Source organism: Cornus florida, unplaced genomic scaffold (genome assembly GCF_030987335.1).
Source record: "Cornus florida cultivar Cherokee Brave unplaced genomic scaffold, ASM3098733v1 CherokeeBrave_3.0.0_Hap2_Chr05, whole genome shotgun sequence".
Taxonomy (NCBI): domain Eukaryota; kingdom Viridiplantae; phylum Streptophyta; class Magnoliopsida; order Cornales; family Cornaceae; genus Cornus; species Cornus florida.
This window is the reverse complement of record NW_026775575.1, coordinates 74935757-74950564: the sequence shown is the minus strand read 5'-3', so window position 1 is coordinate 74950564 and position 14808 is coordinate 74935757. Positions and strand designations below refer to the sequence as shown.

Sequence of the window (14808 nt, the reverse complement as noted above, 5' to 3'; positions counted from 1 at the left end):
ATGAGTGTGTATCCTCAGCAAGAGCTTGTGTGATATACAAGTTGGACATGTATGTTCAGCAGTATAAACTAATAGGGCATTAGTGTAAGTGATACGATCTCTTACCCTACTTTTGAATCTTGTTTAGGACAATATTATGAATATGCGAACTTAAAAAAAAAATAAAATAAAATAAAATTGTGAGTTCAACGTAAACTAATACTAATACATACAATAGTGTAGATGGTACGATCTCTCAATCTGAACTCTGCTTTTGATCTCTCAGTCTGGACTCATCTTTTGAACTTTGTTTGGGGGCAATTTTATGGGTGTGGATTAGTTGTAAAGTGCAGGATTAAAAAAATTAATGTTTTACTTATATTCTAAGAAGAAGGAGCCAAATGCATGATTACCATGTTCTTACATTTCAAATCTTTCCACACTTTCACAAAAGCACAGGAAGTTACTCTTTTATACTTTCCATTTCCTCTTTATCTTGCAACCAAACTCAAAATCAACAATCCCAATAAAATATGGTAGCACTTTTTTTCATTTATTCTCCTCTAGAAATTAAGAATGAGATATTGGACCCCACTTTTGTAGAGGATCAAGGCACGTGGCAGAAAAGAGAGGGAGAGATAGGTACCTCACATCAAGTTTGTTGACCACACCAAACCCATGACCCGTCTTGACCATCCGGATCCGATTCCCACCTCTTTATAAAATGCTTGCTAGCTTTCCCTCTTTACTTCTCAAAAAATCCAAAAACCAAACAGCACCACCCTACTCTTTAAAATGGACCGCCGTCGACCGCCGCCTGTACAGACCACAGTTGGCAACGCTCAGCTGCCGGAAAGCCCAAGAGTCCCAATGGAGTTCCTCTCAAGATCATGGAGCGCCCCCGCTCTCCATGTCTCCAAAGCTCTTGCTCCTCCTCCTCCACCCAAGGAAGCAAACTCCGCCACCTCCATACCCGAGGACATTCCCGGTGAGACTGAGCAGCCACACACTGCTTCCGGAAAGACCTACTCGTTCGCCTCTTCTGCTACTTCGCAGCTCATTCTTGAACGCATTATGTCTCAGTCCGTAAGTACTGCCCAACTAACATAGTTACATATATACACACAGACACATATTGTTTGGAGTGATATATAATGTTGTTCTTAAAACTTGTTTTTTGTTACTTAAGTTCGTTGGGTTTGTGCAACATATACGCATGCAGGAAGTGTCACCGCTAACGTCAGGGAGACTGTCTCATAGTAGCGGACCTTTGAATGGCTGTCTCACTGAAGAAACCGATAGCCCTCCGGTTTCCCCCTCCGACGAATTTGACGATGTCATCAAGGTAACTCTACTCCTCTCTTATGTGTGTACACTGTCCACGAGACTCACACAGCCACTATGTGTGAGAGAGAGTTAGATGCACAAAGTCTAATATATGCTTCTTGTTTCCGACCTGTGACCTTGAGTTCACAATAAAACAACATTAACACTATAACGAAGGACCACCCTCGATCACTTTCTCTGTTTCTGCAGAAAATAACTCACAAGGGAATGCTTCCTTTTTTTTTTTTCAGTGAAAATGAGATGCTTTCCTTGCTTTATTTGAAAATGAGATGCTTTCCTTGCTTTATATGAAATCACTTTGTTCCTTTATCTTTGCGGCATCTCTTTGTTCACACTGTTTTATTAGTTGTTAGTGGGTTTTTCTCACCTAATTTGAGGAAGCCATATATTTTCATATAATTTTGCAAGCTTAACAAAGGCCGAATTTTTAAATATATTAGTACAACTAGATTGGCCAAGAAGTTCCATAGTTTGTAATTATATGGATGTTAATAAATTACCTAGAATGTTTGGACAAAAATTGGCGCATGAGTTACTTGCCAGTGTTAAAAATATAAAATTTTAATCTCTCTAACACGCGGTTATATACACATTCCCGCCCAATTTCTAATGGTGAAAACTTCTGTTTAAAGTGGTACTGTTGGTTTGCTAGAGCAAACAGTACTGTTATGAACAGTTAGTATGAGAACTTTTAACGGTATGGTGTTGTGAACATTGAGATATTTTTACATTTATATATTGATTGATTTTTGTAAAAGCTACTGTATTACTGTTTCTTTACACCAACTAAAAACATGTGATAAGATAGGTGGTGTACGTGCTGCGTTGCTCTATCATTTTGCTTGTTTCAGTTAATCTGAAGCAAAACTGGCACTGATTTGCCAGACTATGCATACACTCTTTACTTACATACACATGCACACGACGCACGAACAAACACACACATATGTATATGTATTTTCTTCATGTAAAAAACCGATGTAAAAGTTATTCCAGTTGCACAGTTGCATGAAATTGGTATTGATCATTCGAGATATGCATGCAGTACTTGCGTGCAAACAACACGCTGCAACCCCTATTCGGCGGCCATGGCAATGGAGGCAGAAACACCACTGGCGGTAAGACTGTGGGGAGATGGTTGAAGGAAAGGAGAGAGAAGAAGAAAGAGGAAACCAGAGCCCACAATGCGCAGCTCCATGCTGCTGTTTCGGTTGCAGGAGTGGCTGCTGCAGTGGCGGCAATTACTTCAGCCACGGCAGCAGCAGCATCAGGGAAGGATGAACAGATGGCGATGACTGACATGGCGGTGGCGTCAGCAGCAACATTAGTGGCTGCACAGTGCGTGGAGGCTGCGGAGGCTGTGGGAGCTGATCGCGACCACCTCACTTCGGCCATTAGCTCCGCTGTGAATGTCCGGTCTCATGATGATATCGTCACTCTAGCTGCTGCCGCAGCCACAGGTACGAAATTTTGGAACTCATTAGAGGCTTTCTAGTAATAAAACCTGACTGCATTAGGGGAGTACTAGAAGAATTTTGAATACCTAAACAAGAACTAATTATATTGATCATCAAGTGGTCTCCTTGATAAAACGATGTGTTAGAATGCTACAATAATTGGCTTTATTTCACCGTCTTCCATGATGGTCCTGATACCAGTTGGTTCTGAAATATCAGAGCCTAGTGGTATCTCCACTATCTCCTATAGTAAAAGGTGAGATTCAAATCCCGTACAAGGATGAGTAGTGTGTCAGTTTCTTGCCAAGAAAAAAAATAAAAATAAAAATAGACCTTTCTGAATGCAAAAATGTCGACTCTGTGCAGCGCTACGTGGGGCAGCAACCTTGAAAGCAAGAGCACTAAAGGAATTGTGGAACATTGCAACAGCAATACCAGTAGAGAACGGAGTAGGAACTAAGGCAGGAGCTAACGGTTATGGTACTCATACTAATGGTGGTGGTGCCATAGAGTTTGTTCCTGGAGAAAATTTCCTGAGTGCTTGTAATCAAGAGCTTCTCGCCAAAGGTAGTGAGCTTCTCAAACGCACACGCAAAGGTAACAACACCATTTGATCTTAACATGATTGAGATTCAATGAAATGTCCATATTTTACAGTGAGAGCATATTTACAAATAACATGGTTCTCTGATGGAGCAGGGGATCTTCATTGGAAAATTGTCTGCATTTATATCCATCGAACAGGCGAGGTGAGTTGTATGAAATGTTTATTACCGAGCTCCAAATGCCATTCTCGGATCCATTATCGTGATATAATTCTTATTATTTTTTCAGGTGATGCTCAAGATGAAGAGCAAACATGTTGGAGGAACCTTCACCAAGAAGAAGAAAAGTAAGTTACAGTAGGATCTAATCCATTTTCGTCTCCGGGAAATGCTTCTAAACTTGTGTTTGAAACAATATGTTAAAACTTTTGTGGTTTGTATTTTATTTGAGTTGCAGATGTGGTATTAGAGGTATGCAAGGATCTGCCGGCATGGCCTGGGAGGCACCTTTTTGAGGATGGGGAGAAGCGTCGCTACTTTGGATTAAAGACGTCAACTCGTGGGGTTGTAGAGTTTGAATGCAGAAACCAGAAGGAATATGATGTCTGGACTCAGGGTGTTTCAAGGCTTCTTTCTATAGTGGCTGAATTGAAGAAGAAGAGGCGTCAAACTTGAAATATATGATGAAAGACATAAAAAAGATGAGTTTGTTACACATCAAACGTTGTCAAAATAATATCATGTATTATGTCTTGAATTGCTCTCTCCTAGCGCCTCACAAAACACGACAAATTGCTCTCTCCTTGCACCTCATAGAGCCTCATAAAACACGACATAAGTCAGGATCTGGGCTGTCGAGTCCCTTACAAGAAGTAAATCAGAATGCAATAGTGATACAACAATGATATAACACTTGAGCAACACAATACATCAAAGATGTAACATCCATGCAAGCATGTTACGTCACGTTGAAATGCTATCACACCATTAAATCGAGGACTTAAAATATATTACAATACTATAACACCATTAAATTGAGATTATAGTGAATTTAAAATTGTTACGTTAACGACGTAAAACTGTTGCACAGAACAGACATAGGATTCCATAAGTCACTGCCAATATGCATTCACACCTCATAAAACAGGACATGTCTGTTGATGACTTTATACCATCACAGCTTCACCACAAGTCCATAATGTAAATCAGACAAACGGGAAAGGCAGCCACTAGTGAACTACGCTAATGATTTTGCAGTCATTTGCGACTGAGACCGACTTTCCACATTTGGACAGATTTAACACACACCCTTTTCTCCTTAATTGCATGCAAAAGTCACCATTTCGCCCTAGGTCTCATCGACTTTCTTACATTTGTTTAAATAGTGGATAACATAAAAGCAAATTTACACCATGCTCTATAGCGCAAACATTTTACAACATCACACAGCAAATGTCAAGAGAGAAACACAGACAGAGAGAGGTAGTACCAAATGTGCAAATTCATTGCATTCAGCGTAAATTGGGCAAGAACCCTTCAATCAGCTACAATCAATATGAACAAGTAACAGATCTAGATAAGATTGTCATTCTGTACTACAAGCAAGTTTGCTTCCGACCCAATAAGGCAAAATGGGAAGAAAAAAAGAAACAGCAGAAAGACCTCCTCAGTTATCAGCAGCTCTAAAGATGGTCAGCAGCGCGAGGAAGAGATTGATAATATCCAGATACAGTGATACAGCAGCCCAGATGTATTCGTCATAGGAGTAGCGCTTGATCAGGTTGTCGGTATCGTACACAATATATCCACAGAATATAACTGCTGCCAGACACCCATAAATCATAACGGAGATCTTACCCAGGGGGAAGAGTATCTGCAGGAAGAGGAACAAGAATGACCATTACCATATTAGAACAAATTACAAGTAATCTGAATATGCTGCAATCAGAAATCCAGAAGCAAGACAAATGAAATGCAAACAAAAAAATCCATGTACCTGAATAAAGGAAAAGACCATAAGCACAATAATAGCACCAAACAAGAAGGGCCCCAAGAAGTTGAAATCATGTCCTCTTCTTGCAGCCCAGAACGTGTACAAAGTTAGACTAACCACCACCACAGTTGTTAGAATGACAGCTTCCAAAATGACCTTCCCTGTAGTTGATTGATATTACACACATTAAAAAAGTTTAGACATCCAACATACATATGAAAAACAGAAGCATTTATTAATCTTCAACAGAAATATAAAAAACAAGTATCATGAATATCTGTCAGAGTAACAGATTCCAAAATGACCTTCCCCGCAGTTAGTTGAAATCAAACATATAATGAAAGACGCCCAACATACATTTGAAAAACAAGTGCTTATTAATTTTTGATTGAGCGTAATGCTCAACATTCAGAAACCTACATTATATTACAAAACAAATTACTCAATAACTGCCACTCAGCAATGAAAGCCAAACCCAAAAAGAACCCAAAACATGGCAAGTGGTAACTATAGCAAGAACCATACACAAAAAATGAAAAATCATCTCCACCTTGTCATCTGCATACTATTGACTGTTTTGTGTATCCTTCTCCATACCAATGCCTCCCATTATACAGAGCAAAGATGTAAAATCTATAACTAAATTTTTTAACCCAAGATTCTACTACAGGTCACCATGTACTCCTATCGTTTCAGCATTAACTAAAAACCTAATATAACACCACATTCTTCCAAAGGCAAACAATGATCCCATCTCCTAACATAGCCACAAAACAGTCAATTAATCATCAATTCAGATTGACATTTCAACATTATTAAGCATTCAAGAAAGAAAAAAAAAAGGTGCACTTTACAAGAACTCACATGCAGACAACATGATTCAATTAAAACTTACACTTCATATTTTTGCTACTTGTTTTCCCAATAATTATTTTGATTTTGCATGAAAATGCCTCAATTCCACATCACATCATAACTAGGGTTTCATCAATTTGGTTCAGCTACCTACATTATTGATATATTCAACTTCACAAAATGCCCTGATTAATGTCAATTAGCATTGGGAACTAGGGCATTATCAATTTTTTGAACAACAATTGAAAAAGAATATATTAAAGAAAACAAAAATTCGGAGTGCTTACCACTGGTGAATGCACAAGTCAACCCGATCGCAAAAGCAAGAGTGATAGTGAACACACCAAGCAGTAAATAGTTCACCGGATGACGCTGGTGATAGTAATACAAGGGGCACAAAACTGCAAACAAGTTCAAATAAACTAATCAATCAATCAATCAACTATCACTCAATCAAATAAACCAAGAAATCAAGAAAATCACATCAACTGTCTCAGAAATTGTTTCAATCAAGCGTCGATTGAAAGCATACCGATGAACGGAGTGATGATGAGCACGATGTAAAGAGCCAATCCGGCAGTGGTGGAGACGAAGAAAGTGGAGATCGGACGGTAGGTAACGACGACGGATGCGACGGCGATGGTGAGAAGTAACTGGAGGGAAACAATAGAGTAAATCTTGCGAATGAAGGCCCACCGGAGCTCCGGTGCCTCCAGCATCATCGGGTAGAGTGGCTGGCTTCCCGATTCCACGTCAGCTTTCCGGAAGGGTTGTTGAAACATCTTGCAAGAATTGATCAATCAGACGACTCTGCAATCGAATCAAGAGGTTGAAAACGTCCCTGAAATAAAAACAAACGAGATGATTTGTAGAGAGAGAGAGAGAGTGCGTAAACGTTTCGAATTCGGGGGTTTTTGTTGTTGCTTGGCAGAACGGTTGTAGAAAGTTCGTGACTCGTATAGCGTATACGAGTGATTACACGTGGAATGTTCTCGCGTTTTGCAACGAGGATATGCTTTACTTCTCCGCATAAACTTTAAAGATATTTATTCGAGAAATTAAATAAAAAAAAAATGTAATATTAGAAAAGACAAGGTATATAATGTGCAAACCAAACGCTGAATGCGATGATTATTATTATTATTATTTTGTTTTTATTTTTATTTTTATAACTATTGTTTTTGCATTTAATGATTACTTCATACATATATTATATGTATATGACTATATTTATATATATTAGTCTTTTATAGTTCAATTTGAAATATAATATATATACATATTATTATTTTGTTTTTATTTTTATTTTTATAACTATTGTTTTTGCATTTAATGATTACTTCATACATATATTATATGTATATGACTATATTTATATATATTAGTCTTTTATAGTTCAATTTGAAATATAATATATGTACATATATTATATGTATATGACTATATTTATATAGGTTGATGGACTTGCTCATGGTCACATTGCTTGGCCAAAAATTTTAGTTAGCGGGCAATTGACCGTTATTAGAGGCGAATTAGACGCGAAATGACGCTGTGAACTAAATTGGTCAAAGCTAGTTTAGGTTTTAGGCATTTACCCTATTTGGGGGGGGGGGGGGGGGGGTGTTCAATTTTTAAAATTCCTGCCACTAAATCAGCTTTGAAGAATGTATTTTGAAGAAAAGAATTTATAGCAAAAAAAATTATTTGTGTGGTAAATTTTTTGAAGCTATTTTAATTATTTACATAATTTAATTTAACAATTATATCCTTAATAAATCATGAATAATAACAAAGAGTTGAATTAAAATGAACAAAAAAGGGGAGAAAAAAAAAAAAAAAAACCATAATTGAAGTGATAGAGTGAAATTGTCAATGATACAATAACGATTAATTGGCATAGTGAAGATACGGTATACAAATTTAATCCAACCCAATCTACATGCTAGAATTATTATTATTTTTTCCTTGACTATATGATAGAAGTTGAAAGAGATGGAAAAAGAAAATGAAAGAAAAATAAAACCAAAGAGCAAAAAAATCTCATTTTTATTCTTATTTATAAGTAAAAATCACTTTAATAGCGGATCAAGTAACCTTCAAAAAAGAAAATATATATATATTTTTTCAGCGAAAGAAAAGTTATTTAGAATTCTACATAGGGTTGAATTTTGGATGAGAGTTTATAAATCTTAGAACTCTTTAGATTTTGAAGTAAAATGAGAGTCAATAGTAATTTTTCCTGTAACTTCTCAATCTCTTTGTTCTTCCTTTGTTGAATCTTTTTTCAATAAAGTTATGTGAAATTTTGCTCAAACGATGATACAGAAAAAGAAGGATAAAAGTTTGTAATAAAATCCAGAAATGAAAATAGGTTAAATAATGGACAATATAAAAATTTTATATTTATTATTTAAAAAGTATGTAACTTAACAAAAGACTTTTTGAATTTAAAAGTTGGTTTTGGGATTACAGAAAGCCCAGTCAACTTGTTTTAGAGCTGGGTCAATTATTGCCATCACTAGCTAGCTAGCCAGCCAGCCAGTACCATATATAAACCAAATATTGGGCTCTTTGAGAAAATGTCAATATGCACAATCGATCCAACCTAATATTCCAAGAATCAGATTCAAAAAAATTCAATTAGTAGGGATTAGATCGGATTGATGTCTAATCCTAGCCCTACTGTTTAATTCAAGCTTTACTTACTAGCATCTCAGTTCGATGTTTTGTTTCTTTTATTGTTATGTTTTTATATATTTGCCTCCCTAAAAAAAATAATAATAATTCAAGGCCTTTTATTTTTGGATTGTACTCCACTACCTTTTTTCTTTCTTTTTTAAAATAAAATGACAAAACCATTCCTAAACTCATTAGTCTGTTGCAAGTGCTACTTTCTTTTTTTTTTTTTTTAAATAAAATGACAAAAATATTCCTAAACTCATTAGTCTATTGCAAGTGCCGTATTGCCGGAGTGGTTGGGTTGCTCCTTGTGTGTGAAGAAAAAAAAAAAAAAAAAAAATTAAATTTTATTTTTTATTTTATCTTCTTTAGTTTCTCTAATATATTTTTCTTTTTTTGGTCATGACGAAAGAGATAATTTTTTCAATAGAAATAACATATAATAGAAATAAAATGAATTGTTGTAAGGCTTAAAGGGGTTTAAGAAAAAGCAAAATATATGCTTTTTCCTAAGCAATATGATGGAAGAGAAAATCTTGATATGCCAAAGCAAGTTAAAAGAAGAACAAAATGACATTTTTTTTTGTATCTAGAGCTCTCTAACTTAAGTTATAGACAACTCTATTTGATCATCAACAAGGTCAACTTCAATATTCAAAGACATTTCAAATTAATTCTTCTAAAGAGAGAAATCATTTTTTTTTTTCAAGTGGCATGTCTTGTTATTCATGGCCACAAGTATACTTAATTTACAATGAGGTTTGAGCTAGTGGGGCATTAACTAAGTTGAAAAAAAAAAAAAAAAAAAAAAAAAAAATTATAAAATGACTCATACCAATTGTCCACTTTGCTATATTCATAGAATAGTACAACGAATGATTTATGTAACGATCCACTCCACCACATGATATGATATTTTCATTTTGAGCTCGAGTCGCACAATTTTATTCTTAAGTTTTACCCCAAAATACTTTATATCAATTAAAGTGTGCAATTCTACATACATATATATAACATTAATATTGATTAAGGTACTGAATAACATATTTAGATGTTATCTCAGTAAAGTTATTGATGTTGAGTATTTTCAAATAACTAAGTCAGTTTTATTGAATTAAATGAATATGATGAAATATAATTCGCCTAAATGATATCAAATAAATGAAAAAAGACTTTTGCTATGTTTGGTTGGATCAAATTAGTGGCTTAAAATTAAAATTAGAGAAATTTTAATCTAAGTTAAACTAATTTATGGCAAGGCTCATTTTAACAAAATGTTTATGACAAGGCTCATTTTATCGGATTTGAATTACAATTTCCAATTCAAATTGAAAATCAAGTACAATATTGATTTTACTAATAATATAATGTTAAAAATATATTGAAACATATTATTGTCCGGAGTAGTAAATTTGTATTTAGTCTTCATGAAATCTAAGAGCCTGCACCCAATTCTTCGCATGAGCTCCGATGGTCTATGAGGACTCTTATTCTTAAGAAATTATTCTCTTTCTTTTATTTTCCTTTCCCCTCTTCCATTTTTGGGAAAAAAAATTTATTTCTAAATTTCTAAACATAATAAATAATTACAATTATTCACACAATCTCTATATTTGTGCTGTCAATGTGGTATGAAACCAAATATATATATACACATAGAAATACAAATCAAAAGACTGCATTTGAAGCTTATATGTCTATAGCAAACATGGGTAAATGTTGTAAATATGGTTCAACTTATTCATCTAATAGTTTATGTAATTTTTCTATTTTTAGATAGGAGCATATTTATCTGCTGCTATGAGTGATATATAATAATCTGGAAGATTGTATAGTTTATACAAAATTTAGAGTGGTCAGTCTATGTGGTTATATATATATACTCATCTAATTTTTCATTGTGTTGAGTTGTGATTTTCTATTGCGTTTATTGATAACTATATCATACCATGTAAATTAGAACAATCAAGTTTCAAGAGCGTGAAATACTGAAATGCAATACAATAATTAGTGGCATGAATAGATTGATGTCGAATAGGTAAAATTAGAGTTTTCAAACCATTAATATCTCATGAAAAACATGGGCGAGGATCATGTATATAATGCTGTAATATATGCTTCCCAAACATGCCATATGTCTAATCACATGATCACCAATGGACTCAACGAGGATCATGATTATTAATTGTTTATTATATTGTTGTGATATATTTTTAGAAAATGATAAATAGTCTAAGAGTAGAATATATATATATATATTTAGAGTTCATGTATCGATCTCACAACGCATTCACTATTTAAATGACTTATGACTTAGATTTCTGCCAACGCTGCCCCTGACAACTTAGGAGTAGAGTATATTTGATGATTTTTTTTGTTTGGGCGCAACGGAAGCAAAACAAAAATTTATAAAACTAAATCACTTGAAAAACATAATATTTATATGGTTTATCCAAAACAAGATTTACATGATTCATTCAAATTTGGGTTACATCCATAAATGAACGAGAGTAATTACAAACCCTCTAGAGATTGCATTTACTAACTACCCGTCTCCGCACGCGTATATCATAAAATTACAACATAAAATACCATTCTAAAATATCAAATTCGAGACATTATTATCCTAAGAGATTTCAGTTCAATCAAAACTCTCAAAAATAATAACGATAACGATAACTTGATGAATATGATGATGAGAAGACGAAGTGACATACATAATAATTAATTTTTGCTGGTCCAAACCCAATTACATGTCAATTTCAAAAGTCACCTTTCTTTTGTTTTGCCAGGTTTCGCAACTCTTTTCACCTACCAAAATCTAATCAACCTGTGAAATGCCAGAGTGCATATGCCATATCCTTCCAAAAAGAAAAAATCGATTCAGAGAGAGAGAAAGAGCAATGGCAGTGGTTGAAGCTACGCCTGGTTTGAGTAGCACAAAATGTGCATTTTGATAGAGGAAATTTAAGTGTGAAATGCATCACAGTAGACCCATCAAAATCAATTACACCAAAAAAAAAAAGGAGCTACCTAAGCAATTGCTACTTGTCTCACCCACTTTACCAGGCACATCCCTGTTATTGTGTCTGTTCATGGCTTCTGTTTGAGCTTCCATTCCTACACTCAGCTTTTCCACCATATTTCTTCCCATGGTTTTATATTGGTTGCACCTCAGGTATCTCTGTGTGTGTGTGTGTGTGTGTATATATGTGTGTGTGTGTGAGAGAGAGCGTCTACATAATGTGTTTGCTGAATTTTTTATGGTTCATGCATCATCTCTTCTATACTTGACTTTTGGTGTTCTCAATGAATCTATTCGACTGACTGAATTTTTAATGAACCAACATATTAGTTCATTACATTAAAATTTATGAAATATTTTTTTTATTAATTATTGTGATACATGAATGAATTTATCCAAATTTACTAGTTTCGTATTATGAATATCGCAATTTATTGTTCGGAAATAGAATTTTCATAATACCTTACACTTTGTGAGAGGTTTTGACTATCTTTAAGAAGCAAGAAATTCACACACACCACACTCACATACTTATTTTGTTCATTTGGAAACTCGACCTCTTATCATTCATGAAAGGTAGAGAAGATACTATTGTGTCACAAGGCCCTCTTTTAATACTAAAGTAGATTAAAAAAAAGAAGAAAACAACTAAAAATATAGATTTTAATTTCTTTATGGGGTAAAAATAGACTAGGGAACCTTAACGGATTGATTTTTACAATTTTTCGACCCATCTTGAAATTTACTAGGTACGGATTTATTTGGATTATATGGGTGTTGGAGATAGATTATAATCATAAGATCTGAGTAAAACACTTACTTTTAAATTTGATGCAGACACTGACACTGAGATATATATGGATACTAAATCAAATTTGAATGATTTAGTTCTATATCCGCTCCATCTGATCGATCTAGTGGCCTGGTGTTAGGTGTTGTTGATATACTACCTTTGTGTTTTAAGATTTATAGAAGAAATTATCATATGGTCCGGAATTATATAATCCCTACAATAACATAGGAAAAAAAAAGAAAAAAAAAGCCTGAATAAAATTAACAAGTCATTTTTTATTTTTTTATTTTATCGAGATCATATAGTACCGTACTACCTCATAATTTCTCCAATTACGAGCTTTTGGTGATTATGATAATGGTAGTATTATTACATTGTATTTATTGTGGATGTATTGTATGGTGGTGGCAATTGTGGTACCATTGGTGCTTGCTGGAGGAAGTAATTAAGAACTAAGAAGTGGTTGATGTGGTGATCCACTTCATCTATATATGTGTGCCACCAAAAAATGTTAAAACTTTCCATCAACCTTTCACTTTCATTTCCATTTCCATTTACATTTCCATGAGAAGAAGAACAAATTACATGTTTGCGGAACTTTTTCTTCGTTTTTCGGGGTGATTTAGATATATAAAATATTTATACAGCAGTCTTGACATTAATGAAGATTTTTTTTGTTTGTCGTGATAGGAACCAAATGAGTCATATAGTTGCATATATATATATATATATATATATATATATATATAAATTGAAAATTCTGTGTAGATTTTCTCTTTGTAATGCATTAGTTACTTTCTTTAATTTTTTCCTTCATTTTCTTTTGTATAGAAGGTATTTACTTCATTTTGTTATAAATTTATAACATTTCATAGGTGTAATATGTAATTAAGTTTTTATGCAATTTTAAATATATTTGATTCCTAACCATCATATGAATTATTGTTATGTTTGGCGACACCAAATCGACAAATTGAATTTAGAATTGGAGAAAAATTTATGGTGTTTCCAAACATAACATATGGGTTTTTAGTACTCAACAGTAAGAACTAGCATTCTTATTGAGACTAGACTCATAGGGAAAAAAATAGATTTATGGATGGAATCAAATATGCAGTAGTTACAGACAAAAGTATTTAGTTATTGGAGAAAAATCAAGATACTTCTAATGTCGAATCAGGATCAACTAGGACAGAAATAAAGCATTGAGTCGAACTCTTCTTTGGTGTCAGGCTGTAAACAAGTCAAGTGTGTAGCCGTAGTCACAGACTGGTTATGTACAGGTCTTCAGATAGTGCTAGCTGATTACAGTATTCAATTTCAACCCAACCTTCTCAAGCTTGGTCTTTATGGCCACAACAAAGGTGGACTGATAGCATTTGCTATCGCGCTAGGGCACGCCGGAACATCCCTCAAGTTCTCTGCATTAATAGGAATAGACCTAGACCTCGTCGCTGGCTGTAGTCCCAATTTCCAATTACCACCCCACATTCTCACCTATGTTCCTTACTCATTCGATCTGGGAATACCGGTTTCTGTATTTGGTACCAGCTTGGGTGATGAACTGAAAGAAGGTTGTATAATGGCAAAACCGTGTGCCTTGGATGGTGTGAACCATATTGAGTTCTTCACGGAGTGCAAACCTCCTTGTTACTACTTTCTTGCCAAGGAGTACGGTCACATGGACATGTTAAATGATAACGCAGTGAGTGGTTGTGCGTGCGCGAGCGGAGACATACCAAGTGATTAATGAGGAAATGTGTGGGAGGAATTGTGGTGGCATTCATGAAGGGTTACTTGGAAGGTCAGAGTTCTGCTCTCGAAGCCATTGTTCGTGATCCTACTGTTGCTCCCACAAAGCTTGATCCGGTGATCTTCGCAGAAAAATGAAGTCCGTTTGATAACCTGTCGGGTTGTATAATGTAATAAAAGGGCCGTTACCAATACAATATTGTTAATTGATGGTGTTGGGATGTGAATTATATATATGTAGTAATAATTATGTTGATATTAATCTTCAATTCCTAATGGAATGTATTAAGAATTTAAGATCACAATTTCAATGTGGTTTTGATAGTCAATACTGTAAGTGGTTAGTTTTTCTATATATGTTCACGTGTAATGCAAAAATATAC

General features: G+C 34.5%; 3 protein-coding genes across 3 annotated transcripts; 2 read left to right on the top strand and 1 right to left on the bottom strand.

The window, feature by feature from the left end:
- Positions 1 to 755: 755 nt before the first annotated feature.
- Positions 756 to 4231, top strand: LOC132306889 (VAN3-binding protein). The gene is made up of 7 exons (XM_059804476.1): positions 756 to 1065; positions 1202 to 1324; positions 2372 to 2786; positions 3150 to 3380; positions 3483 to 3532; positions 3618 to 3675; positions 3786 to 4231. Exons 1-7 carry the CDS (start codon positions 775 to 777, stop codon positions 4001 to 4003), a joined length of 1386 nt encoding a protein of 461 aa, XP_059660459.1. The 5' UTR covers positions 756 to 774; the 3' UTR covers positions 4004 to 4231.
- A 580-nt stretch (positions 4232 to 4811) lies between these two features.
- LOC132306887 (protein LIFEGUARD 2) lies at positions 4812 to 7136 on the bottom strand. The gene is made up of 4 exons (XM_059804473.1): positions 6709 to 7136; positions 6464 to 6577; positions 5325 to 5482; positions 4812 to 5201 (listed from the first exon to the last, which is right to left on the bottom strand). Exons 1-4 carry the CDS (start codon positions 6956 to 6958, stop codon positions 4995 to 4997), a joined length of 729 nt encoding a protein of 242 aa, XP_059660456.1. The 5' UTR covers positions 6959 to 7136; the 3' UTR covers positions 4812 to 4994.
- A 6632-nt stretch (positions 7137 to 13768) lies between these two features.
- On the top strand, positions 13769 to 14423 carry LOC132309490 (chlorophyllase-2-like). Its single transcript, XM_059807794.1, has 2 exons — positions 13769 to 13805; positions 13906 to 14423. Exons 1-2 carry the CDS (start codon positions 13769 to 13771, stop codon positions 14421 to 14423), a joined length of 555 nt encoding a protein of 184 aa, XP_059663777.1.
- The last annotated feature ends 385 nt before the right edge of the window (positions 14424 to 14808 follow it).

Bases quoted from the DNA above. Each gene is read 5' to 3' on its own strand.
- LOC132306889 (XM_059804476.1), top strand. From the start codon at position 775: ATGGACCGCCGTCGACCGCCGCCTGTACAGACCACAGTTGGCAACGCT. The intron at 1,066-1,201 runs GTAAGTACTGCC...ATACGCATGCAG, and splicing joins AACGCATTATGTCTCAGTCC to GAAGTGTCACCGCTAACGTC. The intron at 3,533-3,617 runs GTGAGTTGTATG...TTATTTTTTCAG, and splicing joins ATATCCATCGAACAGGCGAG to GTGATGCTCAAGATGAAGAG.
- LOC132306887 (XM_059804473.1), bottom strand. From the start codon at position 6,958: ATGTTTCAACAACCCTTCCGGAAAGCTGACGTGGAATCGGGAAGCCAG. The intron at 5,483-6,463 runs GTAAGCACTCCG...AATCAACTACAG, and splicing joins GACTTGTGCATTCACCAGTG to GGAAGGTCATTTTGGAAGCT. The intron at 5,202-5,324 runs GTACATGGATTT...CTCTTCCTGCAG, and splicing joins TGGTCTTTTCCTTTATTCAG to ATACTCTTCCCCCTGGGTAA.
- LOC132309490 (XM_059807794.1), top strand. From the start codon at position 13,769: ATGGATGGAATCAAATATGCAGTAGTTACAGACAAAA. The intron at 13,806-13,905 runs GTATTTAGTTAT...CTTTGGTGTCAG, and splicing joins TGCAGTAGTTACAGACAAAA to GCTGTAAACAAGTCAAGTGT.